The 26085-nt window shown below is 41.6% G+C and overlaps 1 protein-coding gene across 2 annotated transcripts in view; it reads left to right on the top strand.

Annotated features, from left to right (window-relative positions):
• Positions 1–11701: 11701 nt before the first annotated feature.
• Positions 11702–26085, top strand: part of LOC112254045 (V-type proton ATPase subunit B, brain isoform) — a 55611-nt gene continuing 41227 nt past the window's right edge. The window contains exon 1 of one of the 2 annotated variants that reach the window (XM_024426268.1): positions 11702–11980. In XM_024426268.1, the coding sequence (XP_024282036.1) occupies positions 11875–11980 (106 nt within the window). In that variant the 5' untranslated portion in view covers positions 11702–11874. The remainder of the gene's footprint in view (positions 11981–26085) is intronic. The other variant, XM_024426275.1, reaches the window with a different exon arrangement.

Raw genomic sequence — 26085 nt, 5'->3', positions numbered from 1 at the left:
TGAGTGACAGAACACTGAGCAAATCACGGTGCAACTAGAGAAGATTACCAATGCCTACACTATGTATTTTCTGCTGGCTGCCCCTCGATGACAGAAAACACTGAGCTAGGCTGAAACACCTGCATTTTGGAACTGCCTTACTCCAGAAAGCATGTTTGTACGTGGCTTTATTCACTCAATAAATATGCCTTTACATTATTTTCAAACTGATATGTGTCATGAATTAACTCCAAAATAAAAGGCAAAACAGGCAACAAAACAAAAAAACAAAAATATATACAGTTGAAGTCAGAAGTTTACATACATTATGGCTGGAGTCATTAAAACTTGTTTTTCAACCACTCCACAAATGTATTATTAACAAACTATAGTTTTGGCAAGTCGGTTAGGACATCTACTTTGTGCATAACACAAGTCATTTTTCCAACAATTGCTTACAGACCGATTATTTCACTTAATCACAATTCCAGTGGGTCAGAGGTTCACAAACACTAAGTTGACTGTGCCTTTAAACAGCTGGGAAAATTCCAGAAAATTATGTCATGGCTTTAGAAGCTTCTGATAGGCTAATTAACATTATTTGAGTCAATTGGAGGTGTACCTGTGGATGTATTTCAAGGCCTACTTTCAAACTCAGTGCCTCTTTGCTTAACATATTATTCAGGGCAGGTGGGGCAGAGCCTGTTTTGAGCCCCACCTGCCCTGAATAACGAGTCGTCACTAATTTACACGAAAAGGTGGCACACATATCCAGATTAGTAGATTAGTGACCAGAAAGTAGAACTTGTTTAATTTCATTTCCAGTTTTGTCTGGCAAATATAGAGTGGGCCTACATTTATCATCCATATACAGTGGGGCAAAACAGTATTTAGTCAGCCACCAATTGTGCAAGTTCTCCCACTTAAAAAGAGAGGCCTGTAATTTTCATCATAGGTACACTTCAACTATGACAGACAAAATGAGAGAAAATTCCAGAAAATCACATTGTAGGATTTTTAATGAATTTATTTGCATATTTCAGCCTACCCACTGGACACAAATTTCAATGAATTGCCTATTCCACATTGGTTCAATGTAATTTCATTTAAATGAAGTGGAAACAACGTTGATTCAACAAGTGTGTGTCGAGTGGGTAGTTTGGGTGGCTACATGTCTAAAGATGAGCAGCTCTAACATCACACTACCTCCCATATTATAAGATAAAGATGTAACATATTCCTATGACCTTTTTACCAATTTTGTGAGAAAGAACAGGGTTGGCAATAAGCACTCTGCAGGAAGGCTGCCTATACTCTGTTTTTGTCAGGCAAAACTGGAAGAAATTAAACAAGTTATTTCAGGTCACTAATCTGGATATATGCACTGCCTTTGCAAGCCAATGCTGATGACTGGTAATTGGTCAACAACAATAAAGACACGTAACGTTTTGGTTCTGAAGCATAGATGAGAATTTAAAGTCGACTTGTGGGAGGTGAGTTCAAAACAACTTTTTTAAATAAAAAAATGGGAAGTTATACCACCAGAAAGGGCAATTTTGAGACTGGAAGAACAAAGGGGCACGTGCTCTCCGGTAAAGTCATATCTGGGCAGTGTGCACATGCCTTAAGTCTGGGCTACCACGGGAACACAAGACCCTGTTCAGATTCCACATGCCATACAGTTATATCGTTTTTCGGGGCATGTTTGCATTGGGTCGGAAGTAAAATTAAGACACATTTCCATTCCATCCATCCCTCTCTCTTCTGTGGATGAGTAAAGTAATGTTTCAGTGGCATTGGAAACTGACGGTCTTTTGTCTATCAGAAGTATGAGCATAGGCAAATCTTACCTTCCCCACTGTGTCTTGGGAATCTCCCAGGAGAGAGAACAGTCACATTTATGTCCACCCCCTTTTCTACCCCCACCCATTCTCTCTCTTCTCCTGCAGTTCAATTAGACAGAAGGTCGGGAGGTTTTGTAAATGGGGGGTTAGGGAGCTGGTGGATTTGTTGGGGGACTCGAGACCACTAACACATTTCTCCCGACAGTCTTTAAAACTAAGGCTTTGGGAGGAAATAAAAACTGCATCCAGTCTGTTTGTTTTGTCCACCTCTTTCATTTTCCTATTTGTACATACAGTACCAGTCAATAGTTTGGACACACCTACTCATTCAAGGGTTTTACTTTATTTTTACTACTTTCTACATTGTAGAACAATAGTGACCACATTAAAACTATGAAATAACACATATGGAATCATGTAGTAACCAAAAAAGTGTTTAACAAATCCAAATATATTTTATATTTGAGATTCTTCAAAGTAGCCACCATTTGCCATTTGAACTTTGCACACTCTTGACATTCTCTCAACCAGCTTCATAAGGTAGTCACCTGGAATGCATTTCAATTAATAGGTGTGTCTTGTTAAAAGTTAATTTGCGGAATTTCTTTCCTTCTTAATGCGTCTGAACCAATCAGTTGCATTGTGACAAGGTAGGGGTGGTATACAGGAGATGGCCCTATTTGGTAAAAGACCAAGTCATATTATGGTAAGAACAGCTCAAATAAGCAAAGAGAAACGACAGTCCATTACTTTAAAACATGAATTTCAAGAACTTTGAAAGTTTCTTCAAGTGCAGTTGCAAAAACCATCAAGTGCTATGATGGAACTGGCTCTCATGAGGACCGCCACAGGAAAGGAAGACCCAGAGTTACCTCTTCTGCAGAAGAACAGTTCATTAGATTTACCAGCCTCAGAAATTGCAGCCCAAATAAATGCTTCACAGAGTTCAAGTAAAAGACACATCTCAACATAAACCGTTCAGAGGAGACTGTGAATCAGGCCTTTGTGGTCAAATTGCTGCAAAGAAGCCAATACTAAAGGACATCAATAAGAAGAGACTTTTTGATTCCAATTGCCATGTCTTTGTGAGACGCAGAGCAGGTGAACAGATGATCTCCGCATGTGTAGTTCCCACCGTGAAGCATGGAGGAGGAAGTGTGATGGTGCTTTGATGGTGACACTGTGATTTTATTTGGAATTCAAGGCACACTTAACCAACATAGCTCCCACAGCATTCTGCAGTGATACACCATCCCATCTGGTTTGCGCTTAGTGGGACTATCATTTGTTTTTCAACAGGATAATGACCCAAAACACACCTCTAGGCTGTGTAAGGTCTATTTGACCGAGAAAGAGCGTGATGGAGTGCTACATCAGATGACCTGGCCTCCACAATTACCCAACCTCAACCCAGTTGAGATGGTTTGGGATGAGTTGGACTGCAGAGTGAAGGAAAAGCAGCCAACAAGTGCTCAGCATATGTGGGAACTCCTTCAAGACTATTGGAAAAGTATCCCAGGTGAAGCTGGTTGAGAGAATGCCAAGCGTGTGCAAAGCTCAAGGAAAAGGGTGGCAACTTTGAAGAATTTGAAATGTAAAAAAAATATATATATAAAATATATTTGGATTTGATTAACACTTTTTGGGTTACTACATGATGCAATATCTGTTATTTCATGGTTTTGATGTGTTCACTATTCTACAATGTATAAAAGTCAAAATAAAGAAACATTCCTGAATGAGAGGTGTGTCCAAACTTTTGACTGGTACTGTATGTATGGGGATTAGAAAGTACAGACCTTATCAAAGCTCCAACCCTCTCATGCCACATAAGACTAGCCAAGAACTAGTGACCTCAGGTCCTGTAGTGCACCAAATCTAGAGGATGTTCTAGCCTTCCCAGCCTGTTAAGTAACCTGCCTACCTTTGACAAGCTGTTAACCTGTTTGCACTATGAGACTACGTTGAGTAGTGGGGTCACAGCCACGTTGTATTCATTCTAGCCTCTACGCACTCCCCTCCTCCAACCTTTTACCTTCGTTTGTAGACTTCAATGAACAACACATCAGCTGTGTGACCAGGCTAAAAGCCTTCAAGCCAAACTATGTTATAACTTCTACACATTGCCTACATTGTTGTCCCCATATTAGCTAAAGTAACGTCTTAGTCAACATAGCTAATGGAACTAATGCGTTAGTAAATCCGCTATTGTAAGCAGTTACACCAGCGGGCTCCAGAGACAATAAATTAATAAAACCAAATGCTTACCTTAACTTGGAAGAGTTCCAGTGTTGTGTTGGATAGTCATAGCCAGCTAGCTAACATAGCATCCCTCTGTTGGAGCCGGGTGTTTGAGTAACTAACCTAGCCAGCTGCATTTACTGCTAAGTGAGAAAACAAAATGACTCTCTCTCTTGCTTCTCCTTAATTTTTGAAGTAATTGATTTGTTGAATACTGTTCAACTATTGTCTTTCTCTCTCTTTCAGTCAACTACTCACCACATTTATGCACAGCTTATGCTTTAAGTACTAGACTCATTCTCCGATCCTTTGATTGGGTGGACAACATGGACGTCTTCCAGAAGTTGTCATAATTACTGTGTAAGTCTATGGAAGGGGGTGAGAACCAAGAGCCTCCTAGGTTTTGTAATGAAGCCAATGTACCAAGAGGAGGACTGAAGCTACCTGTCTTCCGGCTACATCATGGTGCTACCCTACAGAGTGCTGTTGAGGCTACTGTGGACCTTCATTGCAATACAGTGTGTTTTAATCAATTATTTGGTGGCATGAATATATATATAGTATAGTTTTATCTAAAAATGATATTTTTCCAATGTTTCACAATTTACATTTTTATGAAATTCACTGAGGAGGATAGTCCTCCCCTTTGTCCTTTTGAGGTTTCTCCACCGCCTTGGGGATAGTGTATACCCCAAAAAGTAGACTTCTAAATATTGTGATGTTGGAGAAATAAAGCAAATAACAGACATTATGGAAGTTACATGACATTTACATTTTTGGGGAGACTGAAAATATTAGAAAATGTCTGAGTTTGTAAGTCTTAGGTCAAAACATGGATAACCATTTCGAAGGAAAGGCTCGGCAGAACAATTTAATGACAGCTGGAACATTTTTAAATGTCAGCAGAAGCCATAATACCTTAGAACTAAATAAAGGTAGCTTGAACTGCATACTGCATAGGCTAAAGCCAGGCACCACATCTGAATAAAGCATGTTCACTTTTTCCATATTTTGTTACATTACAGCCTTATTCTAAAATTGATTAAATTGTTTTTTCCCCTCATCAGTCTACAAACAATATCACATGACAAAGCAAAAACAGGTTTTTAGAAATGTTATGAATGAAAATTATTCAGACCCTTTACTCGATACTTTGTTGAAGCACATTTGGCAGCGATTACACAGCCTTGCTTCTTGGGTATGACGCTACAAGCTTGGCACACCTATATTTAAGGAGTTTCTCCCATTCTTCTCTGCAGATCCCTTCAAGCTCTGTCAGGCTGGATGGGGAGCGTCGCTGCACAGCTATTTTCAGGTGCCCCCAGAGATGTTCGAACAAGTTCAAGTCTGGGCTCTGGCTGGCCCACTCAAGGACATTTGGAGACTTGTCCCGAAGTCACTCCATTGTCTTGGCTGTATGCTTAGGGTCATTGTTCTGTTGGAAGATGAATCGTCGCCCCAGTCTGAGGTTTTGAGCACTCTAACAAGTTTTCATCAATGATCTCTGTACTTTTCTCTGTTTATATTTCCCTCAATCCTGACTAGTCTCCATTTCCCTGCCGCTGAAGAACAACCCCACAGCATGATGCTGTCACCAACATGCTTCACCGTAGGAGCAGGTTTCATCAGACTAGAGAATATTGTTTCTCATGGTCTGAGAGTCTTTAGGTGCCTTTTGGCGAACTCCAAGTGGGCTGTCATGTTTCTTTTACTGAGGAGTGACTTCCATCTGGCCACTCTACCAGAAAGGCCTGATGGTTGTCTTTTGCTGATTCCAAACTTCTTCCACTTAAGAATGATGGAGGGCACTGTGTTCTTGGGGACCTTCAATGCTGCAGACATTTCTTGGTACCCTTCCCCAGATCTGTTCCTCAACACAATCCTGTCCCGGAGTTCTACAACAATTCCTTCAACCCCATGGCTTGGTTTTTGTTCTGACATGCACTGTCGACTGTGGGACCTTATAGAGACAGGTGTGTGCCTTTCCAAATCATTTCTAATCAATTGAATTGACCATAGGTAGAGACCAATCAAGTTGTAGAAACATCTCAAGGATTATCAATGGAAACAGGATGCACCTGAGCTCAATTTTGAGTCTCATAGCAAAGGGTCTGGAACTTATGTAAATAAGGTATTTATGTTTTTTCAAATTTGTAATACATTTGCAAAAATGTCTAAACCTGTTTTCACCTTGTCATTGTGGGGTATTGTTCCTTGGGGATAATTAGGAACGTGGTTTCATTTTTATGAATAAAAAAAAAAATCTCAGGTTGACATACTGCTGGAATTGCCCTAATACCTACATAGTTTGTTTAAAATGTTCTCAAATTTTGACAATTTGGACCAAAAGGTGACCACTGCATATATTCTTATATGATGTCCCCCACACATCACACTTTGTAAGAAAGTTAGAACCACTGGGGTTGGCTATAAACAACTTTTGCTCTAAGCAGCGCAAGTGGAGAACGCAGAAGAAATATCAGCCTGCACAGAGAAGAACGATACTGACCTTCACTCAACTTACCTTACCTTCCCTATATATGTCACTCCCTGTGGTTCCTTCCCCAGGCGTCATTGTTTCAGTTTCATGTGTGTGCGTTGTTCATTTTTCATTTATTGATTAAATCACTCACTCCCTGAACTTGCTTCCTGACTCTCTCTTCCTGAGTGCACATCGTTACAGAATGATGCCTCACCTAAGGGAAGCATCAGGGGGTGTTTTTTTTTGTTTCGGTGGGGTCCGGGAGCCGCTACAGGCTCTCATGCCTCGCCAGGCACCTCTGCCTCCGGTGGTTCGTCAGGCTCCCATGCCTCAGCCCGATCGTCAGGCTCCCCTGCCTCAGCAGGGTGACCAGTCCGCTCCTGATCCCCGGGATCGTCCCTTTGGTTGGCATCCTGCGGCTGGAGCCAAACACGCCTGGGAGGGGGAACCATCATGTATGCTCTCTCTCTAGCCTCTAGGTCACCAGGCTACTCATTATGGCGCACACCTGTCATCACTTCCCTGATTACCTTCCCTATATATATGTCACTCCCTTTGGTTCCTTCCTCAGGCGTCATTGTTTCTGTTTCATGTCTGTGCATTGTTCGTATTTCTTGTTTTGTTTTACGTTTCGTTTATTGATGTCACTCACTCCCTGAACTTGCTTCCCGACGCTCAGCGCACATCTTTACAGCTTTAAATATTTAAGGAATTCCGTGTATGTCAATTGGCCTTGAGGTACAAGATTATAGATATTTTGTGTAGTCATGTCAATACATATTAGTCAAATGAACTAATACAAGTGTGGTCACTAACAGCCATAATGCCTTTATTGTTTGATCCATTGCACATTTTTCATTCAGACTCATGGCAAAATGTGTAGAATATCAGGAAATTTGCTAAATTTGCTAAAAAACATTTAGTGTTAGTTTTAACATATCAACTAACTCTTAATTTTGTGATCTTATATATCAATTACCACAAAGTGTTGGTTTATCTAACACCAAATGTGTAGTGGCCTCGTCTTTAAAGTAACACTGAGCCAGACAAAATATAACAGCACTATACTTGCATCTACAGTATAAAGATTCCAGGTAGCTTAGGTAGGTAGTAAAGGTGTTTGCGTGAAATCATATCTGATAATTGAGGGCAGTGCTCCTGTGGGCGGGAGCCCTTCAGTAGTATTAATGTGCTATTTTTTGCATGCAGTCTAAAACTTTTGGATAGGCTCTCCAGGGACTACGGGAATGGGTTGTGTCGTCAGATTCCCCACTGTACAGCTTACCCACTTCAAATTGTAGTGCTTTTTCTGCCATCAGAGAGCTGGAGTGAGTGAATGAGAGTGTGTGTGGGGGGAGGTGGGCAGGTAAGAGCGCTGGGCCTGTAACCGAAAGATTGCTGGTTTGAATCCCTGACTCGACTAGGTGAAAAATCTGTTGATGTGCCCTTGAGCAAGGCACTTAACCCTAATTGCTCCTGTAAATTGCTCTGGATAAGAGTGTCTACTAAAATGTAAGTGTGTGTCGGTTGGGTAGGAAGCAGAGGTTCAAAACCATCTTCAAACGTTCACTTTTAACCTGTTGTGCTGGATGTGCTGCTTTAAGTGAAACAGGATCAGTGATGTTTTTACCTGGCACTCAAAATAAGTGATAACGCACTCACCAGGACACCGTGTCAGTGTGAGGCACATGTGGTTTCAGAAATCTGGAGCAAATACTCAACCTAAGGTCACAACGCACTAGCAGATCACTGATTTTGATAGATCACTAACTCGTGTACGGTAGCAATAGGTTATGTGGAATATAGACAAAGCCTCTCTTTTGCCATACATTATATCAAACTAAATTATAAGGTGAGGAAGTCATGATTTTCATTCATGACTCATGAGATTCTAGTGGGCATTGCTGTTCTCTCAATTTTCTAATATAGTACCTGAAAAAACAAAACATCATAGGGAAAAGCAAAACAAAAAAAATAAATAATAATTTTCACATGCCTAAAATAGACATTGAACGTTCAGTGAGGCTTTACTGGCACACTGGCGGTGAGAAGTCATCCCATTTGGGTATTTTGTAGCACTGTTTTTAAATGTAATTTTTAAATTTAACCTTGATTTATCCAAGCAAGTCAATTATGGCGGACTGCAATAGCATCGAATAGTCCCCGGGATATGCAACTGTTCAGGGAAGTCCGGAACCAATACACGCAGTCAGTCAGGAAAGCTAAGGCCAGCTTCTTCAGGAAGAAGTTTGCATCCTGTAGCTCCAACTCCAAAAAGTTCTGGGACACTGTGAAGTCCATGGAGAACAAGAGCACCTCCTCCCAGCTGCCCACTGCACTGAGGCTAGGTAACACGGTCACCACCGATAAATCCATGATTATCGAAAACTTCAATAAGCATTTCTCAACGGCTGGCCATGCCTTCCGCCTGGCTACTCCAACCTCGGCCAACAGCTCTGCCCCCGGCAGCTCCTCGCCCAAGCCTCTCCAGGTTCTCCTTTACCCAAATCCAGATAGCAGATGTTCTGAAAGAGCTGCAAAACCTGGACCCGTACAAATCAGCTGGGCTTGACAATCTGGACCCCTATTTCTGAAACTTTCCGCCGCCATTGTCGCAACCCCTATTACCAGCCTGTTCAACCTCTCTTTCATATCGTCTGAGATTCCCAAGGATTGAAAGCTGCCGCAGTCATCCCCTCTTCAAAGGGGGAGACACCCTGGACCCAAACTGTTACAGACCTATATCCATCCTGCCCTGCCTATCTAAGGTCTTCGAAAGCCAAGTCAACAAACAGGTCACTGACCATCTCGAATCCCACCGTACCTTCTCCGCTGTGCAATCTGGTTTCCGAGCCGGTCACGGGTGCACTTCAGCAACACTCAAGGTACTAAACGATATCATAACCGCCATCGATAAAAGACAGTACTGTGCAGCCGTCTTCATTGACCTTGCCAAGGCTTTCGACTCTGTCAATCACCATATTCTTATCGGCAGACTCAGTAGCCTCGGTTTTTCGGTTGACTGCCTTGCCTGGTTCACCAATTACTTTGCAGACAGAGTTCAGTGTGTCAAATCGGAGGGCATGCTGTCCGGTCCTCTGGCAGTCTCTATGGGGGTGCCACAGGGTTCAATTCTCGGGCCGACTCTTTTCTCTGTATATATCAATGATGTTGCTCTTGCTGCGGGCGATTCCCTGATCCACCTCTACGCAGACGACACCATTCTATATACTTTCGGCCCGTCATTGGACACTGTGCTATCTAACCTCCAAACAAGCTTCAATGCCATACAACACTCCTTCCGTGGCCTCCAACTGCTCTTAAACACTAGTAAAACCAAATGCATGCTTTTCAACCGATCGCTGCCTGCACCCGCATGCCCGACTAGCATCACCACCCTGGACGGTTCCGACCTTGAATATGTGGACATCTATAAGTACCTAGGTGTCTGGCTAGACTGCAAACTCTCCTTCCAGACTCATATCAAACATCTCCAATCGAAAATCAAATCAAGAGTCGGCTTTCTATTCCGCAACAAAGCCTCCTTCACTCACGCCGCCAAGCTTACCCTAGTAAAACTGACTATCCTTCCGATCCTCGACTTCGGCGATGTCATCTACAAAATGGCTTCCAACACTCTACTCAGCAAACTGGATGCAGTCTATCACAGTGCCATCCGTTTTGTCACTAAAGCACCTTATACCACCCACCACTGCGACCTGTATGCTCTAGTCGGCTGGCCCTCGTTACATATTCGTCGCCAGACCCACTGGCTCCAGGTCATCTACAAGTCCATGCTAGGTAAAGCTCCGCCTTATCTCAGTTCACTGGTCACGATGGCAACACCCATCCGTAGCACGCGCTCCAGCAGGTGTATCTCACTGATCATCCCTAAAGCCAACACCTCATTTGGCCGCCTTTCGTTCCAGTACTCTGCTGCCTGTGACTGGAACGAATTGCAAAAAATCGCTGAAGTTGGAGACTTTTATCTCCCTCACCAACTTCAAACATCAGCTATCTGAGCAGCTAACCGATCGCTGCTGCTGTACATAGTCTATTGGTAAATAGCCCACCCATTTTCACCTACCTCATCCCCATACTGTTTTTATTTATTTACTTGCTCTTTTGCACACCAATATCTCTACATGTACAAGACCATCTGATCATTTATCACTCCAGTGTTAATCTGCAAAATTGTAATTATTCGCCTACCTCCTCATGCCTTTTGCACACATTGTATATAGACTCCCCCCTTTGTTTTCTACTGTGTTATTGACTTGTTAATTGTTTATTCCATGTGTAACTCTGTGTTGTCTGCTCACACTGCTATGCTTTATCTTGGCCAGGTCGCAGTTGCAAATGAGAACTTGTTCTCAACTGGCCTACCTGGTTAAATAAAGGTGAAATAAAAAATAAATAAAAATAAAATAAGAACAAATTCTTATCTACAATGATGGCCTGGCCAGTAACGACTTGGAAGTGCGGTTCAATAAAGGAAGGGGCTATATAAATAAATTTGATTTGAATAACGGTATTCTAACTGAAGTAGCCTACTTTCAATGACCTTTTAAACTGTATGCCCTCAATATACAAGTACCCTTGCCCGATCCTGGCCGTTCTACCGCTGTAGGCTAGGCAAAAAAAAAATGTGTGGATTTTATGTCTGTAATAAAGTGTTTTTGTGGGGGTAAAAAGTGGCCACTGCTTATCACAGGGCAGCTCAGCACTCACCTAGAAAGTCCATAGTGTTTTTGTGGGGAAAAACTCATTCTGATTGGTTGGGCCTGGCTCCCAAGTGAGTGGGCCTATGCCCACCAAGGCCCACCCATGGCTGCACCCCTGCCCAGTCGTGTGAAATCCATAGGTTAGGGACTAATGAACTCATTTCAATTGACTGATTTCCTTATATGAGCTGTAACTCAGTAACATCTTTGGAATTGTTTCATGTTGCGTTTATATTTTGGTTAAATTACAGATAATCACATTTTAATTTGGCATTATAAAATCTATTAAGTGTGTGTTTAAAAATTATTCGGTTGAGAGTCGTGTTAATATCATGATTTAGTGTAGGATCGGTCTGTATCCCATATACACTATGTAGCGTTTATTTAAAAAAAAATGTGCCTGTGATAGAGGCGCGCGCAGGCACCCGCAACGATCATGTGAACGCGCCCTCTGTCGTGGCTTCCAATGTCATATGACTAGCCGCCGCAGTGTCATTTAATACCATACAGAAATAGCTAGCTTGTTACCAGTATCTTTTAGTTATTACCCTTAGCTACTAGCACACCAGCTATACTGTAGTTCAGGTAGAGGGTTTATTTAAGTATGGCAACCTTGGTGGGAAACAGGACAATGGACATCAACGGTCCTGCTGCGGCAAGGACACACACACAAGCTGTGACCAGAAACTACATCTCTCAACCAAGGCTGAGTACGTAGCTAGCTACCTAGCCAGATGCTTGATTCTCCATAGCTTGCTAACTACTGGATTGTTTGCGCGAAAACAAATACTTACAGTGTATGTGAAATATTCGATATAAAATACATTTTGCATTACCATTGAACCGACTGTCACTGCAGCGACATAAGTAAAATGCTTCAAGGTGTGAAATGGCTAGCTTGCAAACTAATATTAGCAAGCTAGCTAACCTGTGTGCGGAGCTGTTTTGCAACAGTCCCATTTATAATCTTTGCTTGTCTGTTATGTAAAAATGTAATCTACCAGTTTAATGTTAGCGTACACTTAAATATAACTATGCGTTTAACTATTTACTATATTTGTTAATCATCAAGCGTTATGCGAACATAAGCTAGCTAAAGGTAAAGACAAAGTAAGCTAACTAGCTAGCATAGCCAAATCAGCTGACTGCTCCTGACAGAATGAAGAACCGTTCGATAGCAAAATATAGCGTGTCACGAAATCAACGCCTTTACTCTATAATGTGCAGAAGATTGGTGTATGTCATGGAAATTGTAACTATGTAGCTAACTAATTGTATTGGTTTGTGGTGTGGAAACTATTGCTAGGAAGATGGAGTTATAGACTGACAAATAAGTTGATTATCCCACTAAGACATAATCACGTGAGGCTGAAGGCACAGACAACATTGAGACCGATGTTTCACTGGATGTACAAATGTGACGCATCCGGTTAGCGTTAACACTCACTGGTAGTGAGGAAGCCAACTGGCGTGCAGTGGGAGAAGATGGAACGAGATGGATTTTGACCGACATTCAGCAAATCTACTACTCAATTAAACATTTTAATCTCAATACAGTTTTCTGTTCCCAAAACTAGAATCTGTTATAAACAGAACGGACTAAGTTTTGTAGACTTTTTATTTTATTTTGCAGTTTAGGAGTGTGAAGGTGAACTGAGGTATTGCACACGGTCACCTCAGAGTAGGCATTCCTTACAGAATATGCAGATGCAGATTAGAACGCGCCAATAGGATATAGTTATTGCTTGTTCTGCCCACTGACTCATTTGTTCCTATTGGGAATTACAAGCTGTGGTCTATCTTGGTCTAGTTATCACTGTACATAGATTTTTTTCCTATTGTGTTATTGACTGTACGTTTGTTTAACTGTTTTTGTCGCACTGCTTTGCTTTATCTTGGGCAGTTGTAAATGAGAACTTGTTGTCAACTGGCCTACCTAGTGAAATAAACATTATAAACAATCTTTGTTGCAGGCCTGCTGCTGGTAGTCATTAGATATCACGTTTTTGGTTTTCACCCTAGCACTACACAACTGACTCATAACCAACTCATAATCAAGCTTTGATTATTTGAATCAGTTGTCATGCTAGTGTAACCGACGTGAAATGGCTAGCTAGTGGTGGTGCGCGCTAATAGAGTATCAATCGGTGACCTCACTCGCTCTGAGACCTTGAAGTAGTGGATCCCCTTGCTCTGCAAGGGTCGTGGCTTTTGTGGCGCGATGGGCAACGATGCTTCGTGGGAGGCAGTTGTTGTGTGCAAAGGGTCCCTGGTTCGAGCCCAGGTAGGGGTGAGGAGAGGGACAGAAGCTATACTGTTACACTAGGGCAAAAAACAAAAAGTGCACCGGTGGGTGGGGGCAGGACAGAGTTTGGGAAACCCTGATGTAGACCACCATGGGCAGTGAAATGCTACTTACGGCCTTTCCCAATGCATAGATTTCTTTTTTTTACAAAAGTTAAACACTTAATAAAAGACAGTGAGTAATGATAACTTGGCTATATACAAGGATGGCTATATACAGTAACTAGTCGATGTGCAGGGGTACGAGGTAATGGAGGTAGATACAGTGCATTTGGGAAATTATTCAGACCCCTTGACTCCTTCCACATTTTGATACATTACAGCCTTATTCAAATTAAGTTGTTTTTCCCTGATCAATCGACACAATACTCCGTAATGACGAAGCAAAAACAGGTTTTAGAAATGTTTGAAAATGTATTAAAAATAAAACATCACATTTACATAAGTATTCAGACCCTTTGCTCTGTTGAAACACCTTTGCAGCAATTACAATCAAGGCTTCTTTGGTATGATGCTATAAGCTTGTCACACCTGTATTTGGGGATTTTCTCACATTCTTCTCTGCAGATATTCTCAAGCTCTATCAGGTTGGATGGGGAGTGTCACTGCACTGCTGTTTTCAGTATCTCCAGAGGTGTTCGATCGGGTTCAAGTCCGTGCTCTGGCTGGGCCACTCAAGGAGATTCAGAGACTTGTCCTGAAGCCACTCCTGTGTTGTCTTGGCTGTGTGCTTAGGGTCGTTGTCCTGTTGGAAGGTGAACCTTCGCCCTCAGTCTGAGGTCCTGAGCGCTCTGGAGCAGGTTTTCATGAAGGATCTCTACTTTGCTCTGTTAATCTTTCTCTCAATCCTGACTAGTCTTCCAGTCCCTGCCGCTGAAAAAAACATCCCCACAGCATGATGCTGCCACCACCATGCTTCACTGTGGTGCCAGGTTTCTTCCAGATGTGACACTTGGCATTCAGGCCAAAGAGTTCAATCTTGGTTTCATCAGACCAGACAATCTTGTTTCTCATGGTCTGAGAGTCCTTTAGATTTCTTACATTTCAGAATGGAAGCCACTGTGTTCTTGGGGACCTTCAATGCTGCAAACATTTTTGGTACCCTTCACCAGAACTGTGCATCGACGCAATCCGGTCGGAACTCTATTGACAACTCCTTCGACCTCATTACTTCGTTTTTGTTCTGACATCAACTGTGGGCCCTTATATAGACAGGTGTGTGCCTTTCCAAATCATGTCAAATCAATTGAATTTACCACAGGTGTAGAAACATCGCAAGGATGATTAATGGAAACAGGATGCACCTGAGCTCAATTTCGAGTCTCATAGCAAATGGTCTGAATACTTATCTAATTTAATGTTTCTGTTTTATTTAAAAAAAAATTAAAACAATGTTTTTTTGCTTTGTCATTATAGGGTATTGTGTGTAGGTTGAGAATTTGTATGTATTTAATCCATTTTGGAATAAGGCTGTAACATAACAAAATGTGGAAAAGGTCAGGGGCTCTGAACTACCCCAATGTACTGTATGTACATATTTCTAGGAATAAAGTTAATGTTAACAGTAGCAGCAGCATATGATGAGTCAGTTTATACAAAATAAAGTTTATACTAAAAGGGTCAATGAAGTTAGCAGACTTATGGCATGGGGGTAAAAACTGTTCAGGGTCCTGTTGGTTGCAGACTTGCATCGGTACTGCTTGCCATGCTTAAGCAGCGAGAACAGTCTTTAACCTGAACCCCGTTCCGCTAGCGGAACCCCTCGCCAACAGCCAAGGAAATTGCAGGGCGCCAAATACAAATCAACAGAAATCTCATCAAATTTCTCAAACATACAAGTATTAGGCACCATTTAAAAGATACAATTCTCGTTAATCCAGCCACAGTGTCTGATTCCAAAAATGCTTTACAGCGAAAGCTCCACAAACGATTATGTTACGTCACTACCAACTCACAGAAAAACCCAGCCATTTTTCCAGCCAAAGAGAGGAGTCGCAAAAAGTACAAATGGAGAGAACTAATCACTAACCTTTGAGGATCTTCATCAGATAACACTCATGGGACTTCATGTTACACAATACATGTATGTTTTGTTCGGTAAAGTTCATATTTATATCCCAAAATCTTATTTTACAGTACAAATGGAAATGTTGATGAAAATTAAAGTGTTATGCATGGAATCACTAACCTTTGAGGATCTTCATCAGATAACACTCATGTTGGGGACTTCATAAATGTTATTCACACCTTTGATCTTACATGTATGTTTTGTTTGGTAAAGTTCATATTTATATCCCAAAATCTTATTTTACATTGAATCAATCTTTAGGATGTTTTTATCATAAATGTTCACTGTAGTTCCAAAACATGCAGTGATATTGCAGAGAGGCTGCCACATAAATTCAGCAGAAATACTCATTAGAAATGTTGATGAAAATTAAAGTGTTATGCATGGAACTTTAGAGAGAGCCGTTGTCGTGCCCTCTTCATGACTGTGTTGGTGTGTTTGGACCATAATAGATCCTTAGTGATGTCGACACCGAGGAACTTGAAGCTCTCACCCCCCTCGACTACAGCCCATCAACGTGAATGGGGGCGTGCTCGGGCCCTCCATTTCCTGTTGTCCACGATCAGCTGCTTTGTCTTGCTGACGTTGAGGGAGATGTTCTAGTCCTACCACTGCACTGCCAGGTCTCTGATCTCCTTTATACGCAGTCTCATTGTCTTCGGTGATCAGGCCTACCACGTTGTGTTGTTGGAAAACTTAATGTTGGTGTTATGCGTGGCCACACAATCGCGGGTGAACAGGGACTACAGAAGGTTATTAAGCTTGCACCCCTGAGGGGCCCCAGTGTTAGGGTCAGTGTGGTGGATGTGTTGCCTACATTCACCACTTGTGGGCATCCTGTCACGAAGTCCAGAATCCAGTTGCAGAGGGAGGTGTTCAATCCCAGGGTCTTTAGGTTAATGATGAGCTTTGTGGGCACTATGTCGTTGAACGCTGATCTGTAGTCAATGAACAGCATTCTCACTTTGGTGTTCTTTTTGTCCAAGTGGGAAAGTGCAATAGAGATTGCATCATCTGTGGATCTGTTGGGGCGGTATGCTTATTGGAGTGGGTCCAGGGTGTCTGGGATGATGGTGTTGATATGAGCCGTGGCCAGCCGATGTTAGTGCTACGGGGCAATAGTCATTTAGACATATTACATTGGCGTTCTTGGGCACATGGACTATGGTTGTCTGCTTAGCGTAGGTATTCAGGTGTCGTATTATACACATGCATTTTCAGATTTTTTAAAAATGTATTTTTTAAACTCTTAAGATATCTTGCTGCGTATTGAAAATGCAGATCTAAAATGCTTGTTATAGTCATTTCTGCTCGACATCACTCATCTTGAACTTCAGTTGCACTTCTCCACTCGGAGCATAATTCACCAATGGCAGCACTCTGACAGATGTGTAGCTACTTTTCTCGGCATAGCCTACTTTTCTCAGGTTCACCTCAAACAAAACATTAGGAAATGTAGCTGGCTACATTCTTTCTATGATAAACATTTAGAAATATGATGGGTATTCATTGTTTTTAAAATGTAATTGCTCATTAACTCATTTACTTGTGTGACTGCTAGCCAAATAGCATTACAATTCTGTCATCTGATGAAAGGGAAGCTATTTTCAGCGGAATGTGTTACAATAATGTTTTTTGTGAAGGAAAACTGTAGTTGCACGTCACTGATCACTATTGAACCAAAAGAAACACTGACATTTAATATAAAACACAGGTGAAATGGATTAAAACACAGATTCGACCCCTGAGTATTAGACTGGGTCAGGGAGAGTTTGAAGTTAGTGAAGACACTTGCCAGTTAGACATCACATGCTCTGAGTACGCATCCTGGAAACCCATCTGGCCCTTTCCCTTTGTAATCTGTGATGGTTTTCAAGCACTACCACATCCAACGAGCATCATTAACCTCTCTGTGATATGTGGGACGGTAGCGTCCCACCTGGCCAAAAGCAAGTGAAAATGCAGAGCACCAAATTCAAATAAATTACTATAAAAATCTAACTTTCATGAAATCACACCTGCAAGATACCAAATTAAAGCTACACTTTTTGTGAATCCAGCCAACATGTCAGATTTCAAAAAGGCTTTTCGGGCGAACGCAAACGATGCTATTATCTGAGGATAGCACCATAGTAAACAAAGAGAGAAAAGCATATTGCAACCCTGCAGGCGCGACACAACGCAGAAATAAAAATATAATTCATGCCTTACCTTTGACGAGCTTCTTTTGTTGGCACTCCAATATGTCCCATAAACATCACAAATGGTCCTTTTGTTCAATTAATTCCGTCGATATAATATATATGTATCTATATCCAAAATGTCAATTTATTTGGCACGTTTTATCCAGAAAATCACCGGTTCCAACTTGCGCAACGTGACTACAAAATATCTCAAAGGTTACCTGTGAACTTTGCAAAACATTTCAAACTACTTTTGTAATACAGCTTTAGGTATTTTTTAAAATGTAAATAATCGATAAAATTGAAGACTGGATGATCTGTCTTCAATACAGGAGGAAAAAAAACTAGCTAGCTTTCTGGTCACGCGCCTCTAACAGTACACTTCAAGTTACCCTCGTTCTGGATGGCAGTACTTCTTCATTACACAAAGGAAAAACCTCAACCAATTTCTAAAGACTGACATCCAGTGGAAGCGATAGGAACTGCAAGAAGGTCCCTTAGAAATCTGGATTCCCAATAAAATCCATTGAAAAGAGTGACTTAAAATTCAAATAAAAAAAATCAGAAGGGTTTGTCCTCAGGGTTTCGCCTGCTAAATAAATTCTGTTATACTCAGACATGATTCAAGAAGTTTTTTTCTATCCAAATCTACTAATAATATGCATATCTTATCTTCTGGGGATGAGTAGCAGGCAGTTGAATTTGGGCATGCTTTTCATCCAAAATTCCAAATGCTGCCCCCTATCTTGGAGAGGCTTTAAGTGTCCGGGTTAGTGTTCTGCTCCTTGAAAGGGGAATTTCTAGCATTTTAAAATAACAAATAAAATACTGTAATCCTTGGCTTCTGTTTGGGATATGTACGTACGGTCACTGTCGGGATTATGTTGTCGATGCACTAATGAAGCCGGTGACTGATGTGTTAAACTCTTCAATGTCATGGATGAATCACAGAACATATTCCAGTCTGTGCTAGCAAAACAGTCATGTAGCTTAGCATCCACTTCATCAGACCGCAACCGCACTGGTACTTCCTGTTAGATTTTTTTTCTTGTAAGCAGGAATACCGTTATGGTTAGATTTGACAAATGGAGGGCAAGGGTGAGCTTTGTCTGTGTGGAGTAAATGTGATCTACAGTTTTTTTTTTTTGTCTCTCTAGTTGCACAGGTGACGTGCTGCTAGAAATAGGTAAGACGAATTTCCGTTTTCCTGTATTAAAATCACTGGCCACTAGGAGCGCTGCTTCTGGATGACCATTTTCTTATTTGCTTATGGACCTATACAGCTCGTTGAGCGCGATCTTAGTGCCACATCGGTTTGTGGTGGTAAATATACGGCTACGAAAAATATAGATCTAATTTCTCGGTAAATAGTATGGGCTACAGCTTATCATGATTCAAGCATTAAAAAGCTAATTCCTTCCCAAACCATACATTTTTCAACTATTTTAGGTGTTTTCTGGTTATTAGTTCTATTCGTATTGACTGCCATGTAAAGCAAAACTACCCAAGCTCCGGTTGATAGTTCCAGAATTTTGCAGGTTCTTATGGCAAACAAAAATGGTTGCTGTGCCCCTGCCCATATCCCTTGCTAGCTCACCAACTACACAGCTAACACAATCATTGGGGCAGCAGGGTTGCCTAGTGGTTAGAACGTTGGACTAGTAACCGGAAGGTTGCAAATTCAAACCCCCGAGCTGACAAGGTACAAATCTGTCGTTCTGCCCCTGAACAGGCAGTTAACCCACTGTTCCTAGGCCATCATTGAAAATAAGAATTTGTTCTTAAGGCACATGAACATGTTCACATGTTCCTGAAGAAATCACAAAAAAATCATTTTGATCAAAAAATAAATGTTCAAATTCCTCTCCTAGGAGTGACATGCGAAATTACGCCCGTTTCTTGAAACGGGTCGCATATGGTCACCAAGAGCAGAAGGCTGAATTCAGACTACAATATCAAATAAAATAAAAATATTGGTCACATACACATATTTAGCAGATGTTATCTCAGGTGTAGAGAAATGCTTGTGTTCCTAGCATTTTGTTTGTGTACTGCCTTTAGCCGGCATCAGAGACAGCAGGATGATGGCCAGGCCTATTTTCACACTGTGGTGGAGAATAAATCTCTGAAAGGCAGCCTTTTCCCAATACACCACTGCTAAAAGGCCTGCGAGATGGAGGCATATCACAGATGGATGGTGACCCCATTAACTATCCCTTGAAATAATAACATGGGGATGCGATTTCTCTCTGTTCTCTTTCATATAATCCTTATTAAATTTTGGCTACTATTCAAGAACACATCAAAAACCACATGTTATCCACTTTTATGCAAAGAGATTCATAAAAATATAAGTAAAAGCTGAGCTGCAAAAATGTATTATTTAGCAACACAATGCAGACAGGTATTTTTGTACAGACAAGGCAAAAGATTTGCAAGCTTCAGTTCAATTGATAAAGCTAGTCATAATTTGATAATGGGACATTTCAGTTAGGTAACAGAAACCAAACTTTGTATCTGCACAGTTGTTCCTGTAAATGTGTTATACAATTTTCTGTGGAAATTGTTAAAAGTAGTCATTGTGCATAGATTTCTATGGTTTGTTCAACTTTTAAAATCAATTGTTCGTCTGGTACATATTGTAAAGTGAAAAATCTGAGTCAGCGTGATTTCGTTACCATGGAATTGCTATTGCTAACATGAGTCAATTCACCTAAATTGCAGTTGGCTAGGCTATATCTTGGGTGCCAATTTCAACCATTTAATGGATATTTTAGAACTGGGCATCGGCTAGATGATTAGTTGTAATATTTGCAGTGTCGTAGACAGTCATTGTCAAAAACATGTTTACAAATAATATATATTTATACAGGATGACAATACAAGAGGGAATGAATCAATTAACTTCTTCGGGGTATCCCCCCTTCTCAATTTCCACCTGAAGACATACTCTAATCTAACTGCTTGTAGCTCAGGCCCTGAAGCAAGGATATGCATATTCTTGGTATCATTTGAAAGGAAACGCTCTATATTTTGTGGAATTGTGAATTGAATGTAGGAGAATATAACACACTAGATCTGGTAGAAGATAATACAAGGACAAAACAGTTTATTTTATCATTGTTGCATCTTTCAAATGACCAAGAACAGCCAAGCATTCAGATAGGATGCTGGTTATAATTTGAAGAACATAAGAGGGCAACAATAGTTTAGCAAAGTTTCAGACAGATAACTTCAAGAATGAGCGAGCTACATGATATTGAGCATGAAGTCTCCCAGGTGTCCCACACAAATGTACCCAAGTGGTACATTTTGAAGCAAATAACTATGTACATAGAATAGCATTTAACACACCCCCACCCCCCCAAAAAAAAATATATTAAGGAAGTGTATATAGATACATACATGCATACACACGCATACATGCATGCATACACACACAGTGGGGCAAAAAAGTATTTAGTCAGCCACCAATTGTGCAAGTTCTCCCACTTAAAAAGATTAGAGGCCTGTCATTTTCATCATAGGTACACTTCAACTATGACAGACAAAATTAGAAAAAAAATCCAGAAAATCACATTGTAGGATTTTTAATGAATTTATTTGCAAATGATGGTGGAAAATAAGTATTTGGTCAGCTACAACCAAGCAAGATTTCTGGCTCACAGACCTGTAACTTCTTTAACTTCTTAGTGACAGGGCAGTATTTTCACATCCGGATGAAATGCATGCCCAATATCTTGCATGTGTGATTTAACCTCTCTGGGATATGTGGGACGCTTGTATCCCACCTGGCCAAAAGACAGGGCAAATGCAGAGTGCCAAATTCAAATAAATAAACTGCGACACAAAACGCAGAAATAAAAATATAATTCATTCTTACCTTTGACGAGCTTCTTTTGTTGGCACTCCAATATAAACATAAACATCACAAATGGTCCTTTTTGTTTGATTAATTCCGTCGATATATATATCCTAAATGTCCATTTTATTTGGCACGTTTTATCCAGAAAAACACCGGTTCCAACTTGCTCAACGTGACTACAAAATATCTCAAAAGTTACCTGTAAGCTTTGCCAAAACATTTCAAACTACTTTTGTAATACAACTTTAGGTATTTTTAAAAGTAAATAATCTATAAAATTGAAGACTGGATGATCTGTTTTCATTGCAGGAAGACAAACTGAAGCATGCTTTCTGGTCATGCACCTCTAACAGTACACTTCAAGTTAACCTCGTTCTGGATGGCCGTACTTCTTCATTACACAAAGGAATAACCTCAACCAATTTCTAAAGACTGTTGACATCCAGTGGAAGAGATAGGAACTGCAAGAAGGTCCCTTAGAAATCTGGATTCCCAATGAAAACTTATTGAAATGAGTGACTTAAAAAATTCAGACTGGTTTGTCCTTGGTTTTCGCCTGCTAAATAAGTTCTGTTATACTCAGACATGATTAAAACTGTTTTAGAAACTTCAGAGTTTTAAAATCAAAATCTACTAAAAATACGCATATCTTTATCTTCAGGCATTTGAATTTGGGCATGCATTACATCCGGATGTGAAAATACTGCCCCCTGTCACCAAGAAGTTAATAAAAGTTAGATTTTATAGTAAATTATTTGAATTTGGTGCTCTGCATTTCCCCTGGCTTTTGGCCAGGTGGTACCCTAGTGTCCCACATATCACAGAGGTTAACAAACTTGTATGCCATCTGTTAATACGAATAAAATAGGTAAATAACGAGCCTAGTTGGTTTACCCACAGAAAAATACAGGAACCTTCCTGCCAGCCATGATTGGCTGAGATGATGGATGGGCTGGAGATGTCGAAAGATGAGTTAAGATTGGTCTGCCATGTAGCATGCTTCTGTCTATAACATGAGCTGCTAAGTATGTGTGGATAATCCGGTCTTCCGCAGCTTTTTTTAAAGATATCATGAAGAACTGAACGGTTTGCTACTGCTCTCAACACTGCTGCCCTGAAGTTAATAGCGCTATCGACAAAGCTCAGTGGGAAAAACGTTGGAGTAGTTTCTAGAGGATGTCGTGCCATGCTTACTCTCACTGACTCTGAAAATTAATCAGCCAATGAGGAAACCCCTGATTTAGTTGACATTTTCATTGATCCAGACATTAGTGTCTTCTGATGACAATGGTGGGGAAGGCTGGCTCGCTAGCTAACGATAGCTGGCTGGCTCGCTAGGAAATGTTTACGATCTGTGTTAGAATGACATTCCTCAGTGATTCACATTGGTTCTATCACTCAAAATGTAAAACCCTCAACTTAACACAAATCAGCACTGGAAGAATGTACATTTTATATTAACATACAATATATTCACCTTATAATTAACAAACTTTCTCATCAGGGTTATAATTACAGATCAGTAGCAGTGTATAGACCTCAATCAACCTGATTTATTATAAATCCAATCAAATCAAATTTTATTTGTCACATACACATGGTTAGCAGATGTTAGTGCGAGTGTAGCGAAATTCTTGTGCTTCTAGTTCCGACAATGCAGTAATAACCAACAAGTAATCTAGCTAACAATTCCAAAACTACTACCTTATAGACAGAAGTGTAAGGGGATAAAGAATATGTACATAAAGATATGTGAATGAGTGATGGTACAGAGCGGCAATGGCAAAATACAGTAGATGGTATTGAGTGCAGTATATACATATGAGATGAGTATGTAAACAAAGTGGCATAGTTAAAGTGGCTAGTGATACATGTATTACATAAGGATGCAGTAGATGATATATAGTACAGTATATACGTATACATATGAGATGAATAACGTAGGGTATGTAAACATTATATTAGGTAGCATTGTTTAAAGTGGCTAGTGATATATTTACATCATTTCCCATTATTAAAGTGGCTGGAGTTGAGACAGTGTGTTGGCAGCAGCCACTCAATGTTAGTGGTGGCTGTTTAACAGTCTGATGGCCTTGAGATAGAAGCTGTTTTTCAGTCTCTCGGTCCCAGCTTTGATGCACCTGTACTGACCTCGCCTTCTGGATGATAGCGGGGTGAACAGGCAGTGGCTCGGGTGGTTGTTGTCCTTGATGATCTTTATGGCCTTCCTGTGACATCGGGTGGTGTAGGTGTCCTGGAGGGCAGGTAGTTTGCCCCCGGTGATGCGTTGTGCAGACCTCACTACCCTCTGGAGAGCCTTACGGTTGTGGGCGGAGCAGTTGCCGTACCAGGCGGTGATACAGCCCGACAGGATGCTCTCGATTGTGCATCTGTAGAAGTTTGAGTGCTTTTGGTGATAAGCCGAATTTCTTCATCCTCCGGAGGTTGAAGAGGCGCTGCTGCGCCTTCTTCACAATGCTGTCTGTGTGGGTGGACCAATTCAGTTTGTCTGATGTGTACGCCGAGGAACTTAACTTACTACCCTCTCCACTACTGTTCCATCGACGTGGATAGGGGGGTGTTCCCTCTGCTGTTTCCTGAAGTCCACAATCATCTCCTTAGTTTTGTTGACGTTGAGTGTGAGGTTATTTTCCTGACACCACACTCCGAGGGCCCTCACCTCCTCCCTGTAGGCCGTCTCGTCGTTGTTGGTAATCAAGCCTACCACTGTTGTGTCGTCCGCAAACTTGATGATTGAGTTGGAGGCGTGCGTGGCCACGCAGTCGTGGGTGAACAGGGAGTACAGGAGAGGGCTCAGAACGCACCCTTGTGGGGCCCCAGTGTTGAAGATCAGCGGGGTGGAGATGTTGTTGCCTACCCTCACCACCTGGGGGGCGGCCCGTTAGGAAGTCCAGTACCCAGTTGCACAGGGCGGGGTCGAGACCCAGGGTCTCGAGCTTGATGACGAGCTTGGAGGGTACTATGGTGTTGAATGCCGAGCTGTAGTCGATGAACAGCATTCTCACATAGGTATTCCTCTTGTCCAGATGGGTTAGGGCAGTGTGGTTGATATTGCATCGTCTGTGGACCTATTTGGGCGGTAAGCAAATTGGAGTGGGTCTAGGGTGTCAGGTAGGGTGGAGGTGATATGGTCCTTGACTAGTCTCTCAAAGCACTTCATGATGACGGAAGTGAGTGCTACGGGGCGGTAGTCGTTTAGCTCAGTTACCTTAGCTTTCTTGGGAACAGGAACAATGGTGGCCCTCTTGAAGCATGTGGGAACAACAGACTGGGATAGGGATTGATTGAATATGTCCGTAAACACACCAGCCAGCTGGTCTGCACATGCTCTGAGGGCGCGGCTGGGGATACCGTCTGGGCCTGCAGCCTTGCGAGGGTTGACACGTTTAAATGTTTTCCTCACGTCGGCTGTAGTGAAGGAGAGTCCGCATGTTTTAGTTGCGGGCCGTGTCAGTGGCACTGTATTGTCCTCAAAGCGGGCAAAAAAGTTATTTAGTCTGCCTGGGAGCAAGACATCCTGGTCCGTGACAGTGCTGGTTTTCTTTTTGTAATCCGTGATTGACTGTAGACCCTGCCACATACCTCTTGTGTCTGAGCCGTTGAATTGAGATTCTACTTTGTCTCTATACTGACGCTTAGCTTGTTTGATTGCCTTGCGGAGGGAATAGTTACTGTTTGTATTCGGTCATGTTTCCGGTCACCTTGCCCTGATTGAAAGCAGTGGTTTGCGTTTTCAGTTTCACGCGAATGCTGCCATCAATCCACGGTTTCTGGTTTGGGAATGTTTTAATCGTTGCTATGGGAACGACATCTTCAACGCACGTTCTAATGAACTCGCACACCGAATCAGCGTATTCGTCAATGTTGTTGTCTGACGCAATACGGAACATATCCCAGTCCACGTGATGGAAGCAGTCTTGGAGTGTGGAATCAGATTGGTCGGACCAGCGTTGAACAGACCTCAGCGCGGGAGCTTCTTGTTTTAGTTTCTGTCTGTAGGCAGGGATCAACAAAATGGAGTCGTGGTCAGCTTTTCCGAAAGGAGGGCGGGGCAGGGCCTTATATGCGTCGCGAAAGTTGGAATAGCAATGATCCAAGGTTTTTCCAGCCCTGGTTGCGCAATCGATATGCTGATAAAATTTAGGGTGTCTTGTTTTCAGATTAGCCTTGTTAAAATCCCCAGCTACAATGAATGCAGCCTCCGGATATATGGATTCCAGTTTGCAAAGAGTCAAATAAAGTTCGTTCAGAGCCATCGATGTGTCTGCTTGGGGGGGAATATATACAGCTGTGATTATAATCGAAGAGAATTCCCTTAGTAGATAATGCGGTCTACATTTGATTGTGAGGAATTCTAAATCAGGTGAACAGAAG

Source organism: Oncorhynchus tshawytscha, linkage group LG01, assembly GCF_018296145.1.
Source record: "Oncorhynchus tshawytscha isolate Ot180627B linkage group LG01, Otsh_v2.0, whole genome shotgun sequence".
Classification (NCBI taxonomy): Eukaryota; Metazoa; Chordata; class Actinopteri; order Salmoniformes; family Salmonidae; genus Oncorhynchus; species Oncorhynchus tshawytscha.
This window is presented reverse-complemented; position numbering and strand designations above follow the sequence as displayed.